The 12,744-nt window shown below is 38.2% G+C and overlaps 1 protein-coding gene across 1 annotated transcript in view; it reads right to left on the reverse strand.

The window, feature by feature from the left end:
- The window catches only part of SEMA3D (semaphorin 3D), a 69,475-nt gene that overhangs the window by 31,364 nt on the left and 25,367 nt on the right, over window positions 1-12,744 (reverse strand). The window contains exons 7-9 of the mRNA XM_041413425.1: window positions 4,998-5,112; window positions 4,484-4,553; window positions 2,537-2,681 (exon numbers count right to left, since the gene is read on the reverse strand). Coding sequence (XP_041269359.1) covers window positions 2,537-2,681; window positions 4,484-4,553; window positions 4,998-5,112 — 330 coding nt within the window. The remainder of the gene's footprint in view (window positions 1-2,536; window positions 2,682-4,483; window positions 4,554-4,997; window positions 5,113-12,744) is intronic.

Genomic DNA, 12,744 nt, shown 5'->3' on the forward strand with positions numbered 1-12,744 from the left:
GCCACAGGAAGCATTTTGTCAAAATTTCAAAATCAAAGTAGTCACAGTCTCTATAGTGAGCAGCTTTATTTACTTAGGAGATAAAGGCAGCAGAGCAGAAAGTTAAATTAGGGTATGCAGTCTCCTGCTTCTGTATAAATGCTGAAAGGACGTCAATGCATTTCTCAAAGCCAACCACCAAAAGAAATGCATTTCCTAGAATAGCCATTTTTAGACTTTGCCAGGAACTTAAAAGTATAGGAAATATAGAATCAGAGCAGTGTTAACTTTGCCAACTGTAAGCAACCCTTATGAGGAGCTTAAATTTCAATAAGGTTCTAGTAACTTAAAAAAGGGTAGATTATCCCCCTGGCTTTGTTCTGAGCATTCCTGAACCACCTCACAGCTGGCAAAAAACTATGGAATTAATCTTTAAGGAAAGATTTCAGATGCATTTCAGCATTCGCACTGTAGTGCTCTTCAAGGTTCATGCTGCTTCTTTTCCTTGCCTTTTATCACAGTACTGCTTGTCCAGATCCCATCCTGAATCCATTCATATCCAAGTATGGCATAGCCCATCACAAGCCAAGAGCATGGCATGAATCTACTTATTTGGACACCCTACATCAAACTACTGAGCCTGAAGTATTTTGCAATCTAGCTCACTAAGGGAACAGATAAAAAGTTATGCAGCAAAACGTTTACCTAATCTACATAGTATATATGATAGATATCTTTCTTCTGACAGCTTTCCTTCGTAAATTGACTTCCTTTCTCAGACCTTGGTCAGACAAACTCCTACAGAAATCCACTGACTATGAAGGTTTGGAGGACTTTTAAGACACTGTTTTTTCACAGCTGTTGTCAGGTGCTTAAAGGAAGCAGTTGGAGACCTAAGGGCTGGCTTACAGAAAATATTTAACTTTCCAGCTTTTACAAAACTTGCAGCCATGGATATTCAAATCAGTGATAAAGATCAACACTGACATGGTTCAGCATGGCATGTTTCCTTCCTTGTGAATCCCAGCTCAACCATGTGATGGCTAATACACTCAAAAATGCAATGAGCTTATGACCCGTCTATCTGTGCAAAGTGTTCATCCTTATGGGGCACTCTGAGTTTTTCAAGAGAGTTATTTTAATCTCTTTAGATGCCATGGGACCAGCTATTGTTCTCCCTGGCACCATTTTTGTAGCTAAAATTAAATTAATCTGATCTTGTTAACCACCCGTGGAAGTTGCACACACACACAAAAATTAAATTTAATCTTCTTTTTGGGGGCACTGTGTATTTCACATGACAGAGAGATGTGTAAGCTGGCAATGTCCAAATAAGTTGAGATTTGCTCCATCAGGGCAAATCATGGGCAGGCTAAATCAGTCTCTGAGCTGTCCTGGTCTCTGGAGAGAGAGCTGCTCTGAGGCTCATCCTCAGCTGAAAGAAGGGAGTCAGCATTTGGGGCCTGACCTGCCGAGCGCTGGGACCACCACGTGCAACAAACAGCATCAGCTTGGGCCACGCAGTTCAGCCCAGTGGAAGGATGAAGAAGGAAACACAGAGACACAAGAAAATGTGTGAAAAGATGAACTAAATTAAGTAGATAATGTGGCTTGAGGCAAAGGTTACACCAGTGCTGAGGTCAGAGAAATAGTGCAGAAATGGCCACATGGCTTCTAGGCCACGTCCAGCACTGACAGCTCATGGCTGGCTGCCTAATTCTTCTTCACTGAATACCTGACCAAGAGAATGAAGAACTATTCCAGATAAAATTGATGCTCTTTTACATTTCTATGTACTAAGACTTGCTTAAAGTTGTGATGATGCTTTTAAAGTTGACATATTTTTTGAAAATACCATTTCTTCCTCATCTGTAATGTTGGCTTGTGATTTTCCAAATTTAATACTGTGACAGAAATGGGAAAAGAAAACTTTAATGAGTTTTTCAAAGTATTTTTTCTTGTTTTGGCCTGTTACAGCTGAAGTCTAAGAGACTAGGCTTAAAAGTATTTCCAGATACCAAAATTTTCTTTCCTTCCTGTCACTTACTTTTTATCACATAACATGTCCAGCAGTTAGCTCCTCATTTTACTTCAAAACACAACACATGCACAAATACACACAACAGAATCAATGACAGTATCTCAATGATTTTAACAGACATAAAGTAATAGAAATACAAATTAAAAACCTCATGATAACTTAGCACTATATAAAGAAATGCCTTTGGCTTTCTGTGAAGCATTGATGCCTTAGTGGAGATCCCAACAGACAGAAATATAGCTGTACAGTGGAAGACCACAATATGAGAGACAATCAGGAAATAGTCTGGACACAATGTTATCTCAGAGACATGGAAAAATGTATATTTATATACTTACAGTGTAGGTATAAGTCTGAGCTATCAACAGAAAGGGGAAGAGTTGAGAGGGTAATTTGAAACATCCGGAGCGGAAAATACAAATTTACCAGCCTGGGGAGGGGTGTGAAGCATGTTTGCTTTTGAGTAAAACAGAGTCTCTTAATTACACAGAGGTGTGTAATTAAGGAGAGACTTACCGTGCCAGGCCTGGGGTAGGGGATGCGGCCCTCGTACTGCACCCAGCGGTGATCCGCGCTCTCCTTGTGCGCGTAGGGCCCGTTGAACACGGCCCTGATCTCGGCCATGCTGTACACACACACTGCAGAGCCCTTGAACACCGAGCTGAAAGGGAAGAGGCAAGCATGGGCAGGCTGCAAACACCCCCTGTGCCTCAGCCAGGGAGTCAGGGATGGGGCTGGGGACAATCCCACACCTGATGGGCTGGGATCAATCCCACACCTGCTCAATCCCCGCGGCTGACATGCTGCTGAACATCAACGTGCACAGGTCTGCTAACTACAGATATTTAATGTCACTGCTGTTGATGCCTTGAGAGGCTACCTGGAACAGAGGCTAGACAGTGTTACAGGAATAAAGTAGGTATTTATTAAAAGGCCTTTAAAGGATACACCTTGGGCAGTGCAAGGGCCCGGCTGGGGCTCTACCCAAGATGGATGACTGGTCAGGAGTTTTCACATTTTTATAAGTTTGGGTCCATTTACATATTGGGGTTAATTGCCCAGTTACAGCTTCAGCTTATGAAGTCCCATCCTCACAGACTGCTCTCCTCAGTTCCCTGCTATTTATACTTTTTGGGTCTGAAGCTGCAATGCTGTCCTTGGTTCTTGGGCTGGAAAATGATTCTTTTGTACAACTAAACTGTGAAGAGAACTTGTTAACGCTTTATATGAAGTTCAGAGTTATATATTAAAGTAGTACAGAATCTGGAAAATATGAAAGCTAGAACTTAAGGCATCATTGTTACAGTTTTAAGCTTTGCTCAGTTGAAACCTGGTTTGGCCTTTGGGACTATTTGAAAGAGTGTCATTTTTTCTAGTGGCTGACAGTTTCCAACTATCATTTACTAGCTTTATTTTTACTAGCTATTTTGATTAGAATTTTATCCAGTGAAGGACATTCATTTACAATGTGTTCACATCTGGAAGCAAATATATTAGTGATATAGGTAAGGTCCCTGAGAATTAAAAGTTGCATTGGAAAGACCAAAAAAACAAGATACAAAAATAAACACTTATTTAATTTTCATGCATTTTCCCTTTTTTAAATGCACTTGTCTAAAAATTCTAAAACATTTCAGTTTTCCAGAGTACACCTCACCATGTTGCTGAGTAGCATGTACTATAGTTCCTTCACAAACCATTTCATTTATTGTGCAATATTTACTTCAATTTTAAGTATTTTCTGTGGTTATATATTCTAGAGAGCTATGTGGTAACTGCTTCTGAATTAAGGAGTGTCTTGGCAATCCCTTATCATACTCCTACTCGTCAGCATTTGGCTAGTAATTATTTATACTTAATTCAAAGGTTCTGGAGACAAAAGAAAGAATTTTTAATTCTCTTTCTGACTTTTTATAGAGAGCACCTCACTACTGATCTGAAAGGTCATCAATTAATTAGTGCAATCCCCTAAGATGAAGTTGGGTTATCCATTTATTAACTCTGAACTATAAAATCACTTCACTATCAGTTTACAGAGTAATTTTGATACTAGGAAATAGCAGATGTCAAAGTGTAGCTTACAGAAATGAGGCATCACAATAATAATTTGCCTAAAATTGTAGCTGTTGGTTACTCAATAAATATAGAAATTCACAAATTCAACTGGATGAGGTTGAAATAATCTAGTTTGCTTTTGATTGTTACATTTATATTACTTTTTACAATCACTCTCAAAAGTTAGATACACAAAGGTTTAGGAACATAATTTATTATTTCGAGTTCTGAAAAATATTGTCCTCAGTGACTACAGCCCTGACATTGGACACCTTATTCCAGCAGTTCCTGACTGCTCTCAGGAATCGGGATCTAGTCTAGAAGACCTGAGTATATACAAAAGTACAAAAGTTCTGAGTAAGATCTTCACCATTTGTTTCCAAATGCAAACATGATCCCAACACATACCTTGTTGTAGTGAAGACTCCATACACAAGAGGGTTCCTCTCATCTCTTGTAGAAAGTAAGAATATATCTTCTGCAATGAGAAAAATATATTTGGGGATTTTAATTTTTTTAGTTAAACATCCATTGACTATTTCTACATTAACCATCTGTAACTAGGAAATTTGTAAAAATATAACCACGTTTTATTTTTGTTGGAATTTTAATTTCTGCCATGTGGATTTGTAGCAATATTCTGAAATGTGTTCATTTGCAGATAGTGTGGGTTTTATACCAAATCAGATTTTTACTTTCCAGCTTTTGGAGGGAAAGGGAAAAACACTGTAATTCTGATCAGATCAATATTAGTTATAATCAGGGACTTCTGAACAAAATCAGAGGTATTACCAGCATGGTTTGGAAGAGGAGTAAAATCAAAACACGACACAGTGCTTCTATAAACCAGAGGGAAAAAAAAGCCCAAGAAAAGCAGGTATCACTAATATCAAAATAAACCATTAAAGATAAATCAACTTACGCAGCTCATCGAAATGCGTGTCTGCCCCTTCAGGACCAGGTATGGAACACACAAGCCTGGCTTTCAGAAAAGTTGTCCACTTGTTTATTAGGCTCCTTTGGCCTCCCATATCATTCTAAGAAAAATAAAATTGAATTCTTGAATATTAACAAAGTAAGGGCTTTAACACATGACAGCATAGTATGGACTGTGCATCTTCTGTCTGATTCCACAGTTTGCTCTAACCACAACAACATAAAAATCTTTTTTTTTCCATTTTCTTTTTCCTAAAAGAGTGTAGGAGAGCCTTTTTCTAAGTAGTTTCTGTAGTTACTTATCAGCTCAGAGAGAGGGCAATTCAAATTTTCTAATTATATCCAAAACTGATTGTGAAGTTCCTTCACCAGCTTTTTAACTGGAATATCCATATCACATGATTTATTGCTCTCTGTGAGGCTAATTTTTATAATCAGTTGTTCTTCAAAATTCTTTACAAACCAAATAATAGAACAGAACATTTTTGATAGATTTTGCAAAAGAAAAAGGAAAACTATATTCATCAGCTTACAATGCAAATACTGCACTGTTTTGTTTTTTTTTTGTGTACACAGTACAGAGAAAAATGCATTCCAGGCAAAACCAGTCATATTATTCTAATAATCATTGTTGCAGAAATATCAGTCTGTCCTCCTGCAACAGGGATTTTTTTTTTCATTTATTTTACGGTGGCTTTCCAAAACATAAGCATGCTTGCCCAAATGTCCTTTAGCCACTGGAGAAAGAAAAAAAACCTATAAATGATGGAATTACCTTTCTGAAGGGTAAGTGACCTTCCACTGACTTGGATTAGCAAAGGTGTATCAGTAGTAGATTTTAGTAGGTTTAAATTTTAAGAAGCCAAACGAGGAGTTTGCTCATGTTCTTCCATGGACTACATGAAAGACCCTGCTGGTTCCCAACAGCAGAATGATTTAGGTTTTGCAAAGCTATCTGAGCTCCAGAACTCTTTATCCTAAAAATGGTAAGGGCAATGATGTACCAGCAGGAACCAAGAATTGAAACAATTAAAAGAAATGTTATTATCAGCAGTAGTCTCCCAGCTGTAGGTTCTGAATGATGCCAGGAAGGTGCCTGCTCCCCTCAGTTACAAACTCTGAAGCTTAGAGGATCTGTGCTATAAGTTTAAGGACCGCAAATTTAGCCATAAATATTCAGCCCCTTCAGATTCATTAGGAAAACCCACTTTTTTGTTAATTCACTTTGCAATCTGAAGGCACAGAACCAGCCAGAGTAGGAAACACTGGGTGGTGGGAACTAAATGTCATCACCACAGACTGTATTTGGCCCTTCAGGGCTGTATCATACATACTACAAGCATTCAGAAAGATGGTTTTAAGTGCTGAAATCACTTCACAAGGAGTAACACTTCTCTGGTAATGCACTCTAACTGCTTTTCCTTTTCATGTACCTGCTACTTTCAAACAGATTAGCTCAGCTGGAAATTATTCCTGTTAATGTATGGCCTTTGGAACTCTGCTCTTACAAGAATTGTTGCCTCCTCTATTGATTTCCTGAGGTTCTGCCAAGCCTGAAGCTTTGCATCTCCCCAACAGATTTATTACAAAGGTGTCAAAATTAGCAGCCTGAAGCCAATAGCAAAAAAACCCTCTGCATGTGTGTGTTCTGTTCAAAGGCAGAGCAAACAGACTTTGTGGTGCAGCTGAAACCAAACAACTACAAAGATGCAACAAAGAATGTTAAAAAGCAAAGAGTGTTAAGCTGTTCCTTCCCCTGGCAATTCAGATTAGCTAAGAAATCTCACATTGCAGGGCTCCCACTTTGATTTCTGGTGGATGCAGTGCAGCATCACAGGAGATGAGGTGTCTCTAACTACCTGACTAAAATCTGGGAACAGGAAGAAAGCGTGGAGCAAGTGATGGGGCTCGAATAGAAGAAGGACCCTTGTCTAGTTCCTACTCCTGTCACTGCAGCATTCAGCTTCTGCAAGAGATGGGAAGATATGTATTTGTGTTTTACCAATCTTTAGTTGTGATCCACCATGGCATTTTCACAAACGCTTATTTTAAATGTATCAGTAGTTCCACTGAGTTGCTGGAGAGCAGTATGAACCACTGTGCTCAAAGGAAGCAATCTTAGCAAGTGCTATGTGCATTAAAGTATAAAATATATGAATTTAAGATGTATCCACACTTGTTTGCTCTCAAGCCAGGACATGATGTTAACCGTGCTATTTGAATTTAAGAGACATTAGAACAGACATTCACTAGGTATGTTTTACACATCCAAAAGCTGCCAAAGTAACACTGTACACTTTATAATGGAGCAAAGGGGATTCAGTGACCAGTCAGCATTCCAAGAGCTACCATGTCCTTCTGAAGCCAGAGTGACAAATTTATGGCACTGAGAGACTGAAAAGACCTTAGACAGTTGCACATATAATATGCTGACATATCCTTCAACATGCTTCTTCCTACTGCCATGGCTGAGTGAAATAAAAAGCACATTTTACTACGAAGATATTTTTGTTTGTGGTTTTGGGGGATTTTTTTGATCAGTAGCCATATAGTACTCAATTCTATATGTCATCTCTGTTTTTGTCTTTCCTTTCCTATAACGTGCCCAGGATTCATTGAGATTGACTGAGAAAGTGCAGGAACTGACAAAAGCCATGATTTTATCTACACACAGAATTAGTTCAGCTCAAACTAAGGAGGTTCAGAAACTATATATAGTCTAGGTATGTCTTTGCTCCTCAAGTCTCAAGTAATATTTATGTTACTAAGCTCTGTAAGTGTCAATTTTTTAAAGAAAGGGCACCCCTTCCTTCCTCATACTATTTTTTGGTGCATATTAAGTCAGCCTCTGACTCATCTTGAGGCTTCAGATGCTGGATAAGATGCAGTTATTCTCCTTTCCTTCAGACCATGTTGATGTGTACTCACACACTTTGCATTGTATCTGCCCACTCTGGTGGAGATTCCTTGGACCCTCATCATTCCTGATTACGTGCCTCTGAGAGACTGCACAAAGGAAATACTGACCCAAGTTATTTTTGAGACTGAGCTGCTACAGAAAAAAGACAATCTCTTTTGCCAAATAGATTATTTAATAGTAGCAGTCTGGAATGAATCATTGATGTGCTCAAATGCTGTGAGCTGGCTGTAGAGCAGGACATAAACACAGGAGGATGTACAGGCTGGGAAGTCAGTGGATTAGAAGAAAGGCATGGCAGAGTGAAAATCACCAAAGCAAAGTCCAGTTAGTGCACAGATGGACAGTAGTAAGGACTAAACACAAATTCATAGACTCCTAAGAAGCCCATTCAGCTGATTTATACCAAGCAAAGGTTTGCCTCCAGCCTGTTTAAGTAATTGGCTGGATGTACTGAAATGATTTTTGACAAGAGATATGGTCTGAATAGAAAGAACTCTAAATATTTCAGGGAGATTGGACATGGAGACAAGATAAATTTAAGTGCTGAGAGAAGGGGAAGGCAGCTTGAACAAACCTTTCATTCCAAAAAATATGGTTAATCTTTTAACAGCCAACCAGCTTTGAGTATCTGAAATCTTATCTCCCAAAATATCACTTCTAAGCACACCGGATTAGCTGTGTTTACTATAAACTTTGTTACTGGACAGATGAAGGCACTCAGGGACTGCATATTTCATTTTGAATATAAATAAAGCTTTAATTAGCACTTACTGCTTTGTAATCTCACAAGCTGTAACAAATACCAACACTTCTGCCTGAAATTCTTTTTAACAGAAAGAAGTGCCTGTAAAATCATGGTTACTTGTGCTTGCCTGAGTTAGAAATGTAGATAATTACCAGCTAGAAGGGGGGCTCTTCAATCTGTCACCTGTTGAGGAAATACTACCCCAAAAGATCACAAAAAATTTTAACTACAAATTACTTAGATAAACAGGGAAGTAATCCAATAGGACTTTAATAAATCAGGCAGACTCTTATTTAAAGAAATCCTAAAATTTCATCCTTTTTCATTGAGCTGGTTGCAGAAAACAATTTGTTGGAGTGAGAAATCGGGTTTCTACTAAATTACGTTGAGAATTCAAATATCAGATGTCCCACTTCCATGAGCATAGGTAATTGTATGGCTTTCTGACATTCAGGAAGATTGCTGTTTAAATGGCACAGTGTAAATTTTGTGAAGTAATTTAAGGTCATGTCATGCACCTCTTCTGGGAGTCTTCCATGGAAATTTCAGTTTTCTGATCTGAAATTCATGTGTAATTAAACAAAACAACGGGTTTTTCAAACCATGTAAGTTCATATGAGAGTAAAAGCCATCAGAAAAGATACTGCCCTGTGATCAAGTGATTTAAAAATCAACTTATATTAAAAACTTTCTGTCATATCTATTTCCTATTCTGTTGCATCTCGTATGCTATATAAATATAGCTTCATTAAAATGAACAAATGTTAGTCTTGGAATCCAGCAGGCAGGAAAACAGATGGCAACGAAACTAAAGAACATCTGCATCTTTGGGGATTTAAATCTCTTATTTGCTTGTAAGTAACAGTGACAAATTGAACATTAGAACAAAAAGTGCAGTTATCTGAAAAATCAGTCTACATCAAAGATGTCAAACACTGTGATTCATAAAACTTTAAAGACAGTAATTATCCTGAACAGCCTCTAAAAGGAAGAAAAAAAAAAAGGAAGAAAAAAGAAAAAAGACAATGAGTGGAATTTCTAGAAGCAGGTTATTAATTACAGCCAGTGGCAAGATGTGCAAAAGGACTACCCAAAGAGAATTCCTGGCCTGAATAAAAGGAAATGCTGGAGAACAGAGAGGAAAAGTGCTGAAACTGCAAAAGGCCCTGGAGCCTTTCTCTTATTGAAGCTTAGCTATGTGACAAAGCTACCAGAAACAAATGGCATCCCCTGAAGCAAAGCCTTATAACATGGAGGAAAAAACCTCCAGCCTTGTAGCTGACTTTATAAATGGACAAACAGCCAACAGTCTCCTTTCAACTTCTGTCTTCAGGTTCACAGTTCTTTCTATAATTATTTTGTTTTATTTACATATTCTGTCCCCACTCAACCCTGTTAGGTACCAACCTAACACATGAAAGTTAAATTGCTCCTTCAGGAATTCACGTGCAAAATTTCTTGTCAAAACCATACGAATGTAGATGAAGATTCCTCTCATGATTTCATCAGGCTAAGGGTGAAAACATCAAGCTACCCATGAAGTGTAACTTGAGAGAGAATAAAAGCACACTTGAATTATAAGCAAGGGAAAGAAGGCACATGAGACATCAGAACTTTGGCTGCTCTCCTATGGATACATCAAGTAAACTTGGGAAGTTACTTCTCCTCTGTGTCTGCAGTTCCCATCTGACAGTGAGGTGGGGACTCTGTTTAGTTCCTGCTCCTCAACCAGGCTTGTTTTTATTTCATTGAGAAAGTACACTGAGCATGCATAACTGTTTGGTTCACCATGGAAAATGCTGATTTTTATTTTGGAAAATATTTAAACATCACACCCAGAAGTTTCTACCAAATTATCTTTGGATGGGATCCAGACTGGAAAATCTAAGTACACGTCAAAGAAAAATTCTGGGCTGTAACTAAACATACCATGAAAAAAATCCCACAATTCAGAAACTAACAGGCTCAGGTAAAGACAAAGATGGCTTGGGACAAATAAAAGAATAAAACTAAGCACCATTTTACCTTAAGGCCATGCAGCAATCCTGCTCAGATTATCTCCAGCAGGCATGCTAGTATTAAGAATATTCCCCTAAATTGTCCAAATGCTACCACAAATTAAATGTACTCTACTATATCCACCACTAATCTGTTCAATCTAACTTCAATTGGAATCTGAAGTTAGCAAAGTCTTATGGCTAAAGAAATAAAATACGTTATGGGATTCTCAGGAAAATCTACTTAAAATTTTGAGTATAAATTGTACATGGTTTATTCCAGTGTGTTTTATTTGCCTTTACCTGTCTGTCATTTAAATTTTCATATATGCATAACATAAATTATACTATATATATGCATAAGAAATATATAAAAATACAGAGAACAAAATTTTCAGGTTATGAAAGGCAGCATTCTTAATAATGAGGGCAAGTCAAGTAATTAGATGGATCATGCAATTAATGTCAAACAGGAAATCAGAATTTTTATGATTTGAACAGATTGACAGCACTGTGAAACTGGAGGAGTATGAGACCCAGCACTGGGATAAACTGGTTTCTTTATGAACAAATAAGATTGAATTTGCCATTCAGAATTTCACATTCTTACATAAGCATGTTTTGCATTTCAGGTTCCAGGGACTCAGTAGGGCAGAGCTCCCTTTATAGTCAGTGGAAAATATGTCCTTCAGAGAGTGATTTGGGTTGAGATGGAAGGAGTCTTCCTCCAAAAACTGATTGTCTGCCTTTAGTGAAGGAAGGGAATGCCTGATAATTAGATTCCTCACTTGGGTATACACAAGTGCCTGAAGTCACTTGCATGAGATATTGTGACCCCAGCATTGACAACCACAGGTTGAGAGCTGGAAAGGACATGAGATCAAAGAAAAAAGGAAGGTCATCTTCTTACAGAGTCCTTTGGAATCTGGAATCCTGAAACATCTGTATTTACAACACTGTACTCAATCAACAATAGCAAAACTGCAAACCTTGGTACATTTTTATCATAAATGTACTTACAGGGGAAAAAAAGACAAGAAGATAATTCAATCATGTGAGGAAACTTCGAAATCAGAAAATCATTATTTGTACTCTTACAGATATTTGAACATCTGAGCCAAAGCACTCACAAGTCAGAGACTTTGGATTAGCCATAGGAACTTCAATTAACTCTAGAGACTTCCACTTCTGAGCCAAGGTGTGCTGGCAGTGTCTTATGCAATGTCTCTCTGGCAACTAGGATGGTTTCCAAAGTTTGCTTCAGAGGTTGTGCAGCTGCATTTCCAAAGTTCAGTTTTTAAAGATCTATCTTGACACTGCAACTTCTTTCTCACTTTCCCTGAGGATCAGTAAAATTCAGTCACACCTCTTTACATATAAGCATATCTCACATATTTTTGCCTCATCTGTAAATCATGATTTCCCCTTTCAAAACACCAATTATTGAAACACACCCATGAGGGACAGAAATTTACGAAACTTCCTATACTTATATAACCCTTGCCAATAAGGAAACTTGGACCAAAAAATCTGACAAATCCTGATGTTATATCTCTTAATCCATCACAGTTAGAAGGAGATACTCTATGGAACTGGACCATCTCCAACACATCAGCCCTTAAAAATGAAATAATCATGATGAGCATCTGCTTTTCTACATAATTTGAAAACTTTCAAATGGCACATAATGTGCAAATATCAAATTTGGAAGTCCAAGAGGAGTTGGTTGCCAAAGGACTCACGGCTGCAAAGACACTCAGTGGGCAAATGAGGCCCAAGGTTGTTCAAGGGATGACTCTTTTAGAGAGTTCTTAATCATTCTTATTGAGAAATCAAGGAAAAAACTATTTCCCATGGCTGGAGTTGTGGGCAAGCAATATTATGGTGACAAAGGAGGTATGTAAGCATGTAACACACAGGAAGTTAAATGTCGTCTGGAATGAGTTGCCTCCAGAACTGGAAGCAGGATAGCTGCACAAGCATGGCTCTGAGCCCAGATTAATTAGCCCAGCTGAGAACATGTGAACATGGCTATTTGGCTTCCGGGACCCGGCTAGTGCGGCTGAACGGG

This window comes from Onychostruthus taczanowskii, unplaced genomic scaffold (assembly GCF_017590055.1).
Source record: "Onychostruthus taczanowskii isolate IOZ18803 unplaced genomic scaffold, ASM1759005v1 scaffold41, whole genome shotgun sequence".
NCBI classification, from domain to species: Eukaryota; Metazoa; Chordata; class Aves; order Passeriformes; family Passeridae; genus Onychostruthus; species Onychostruthus taczanowskii.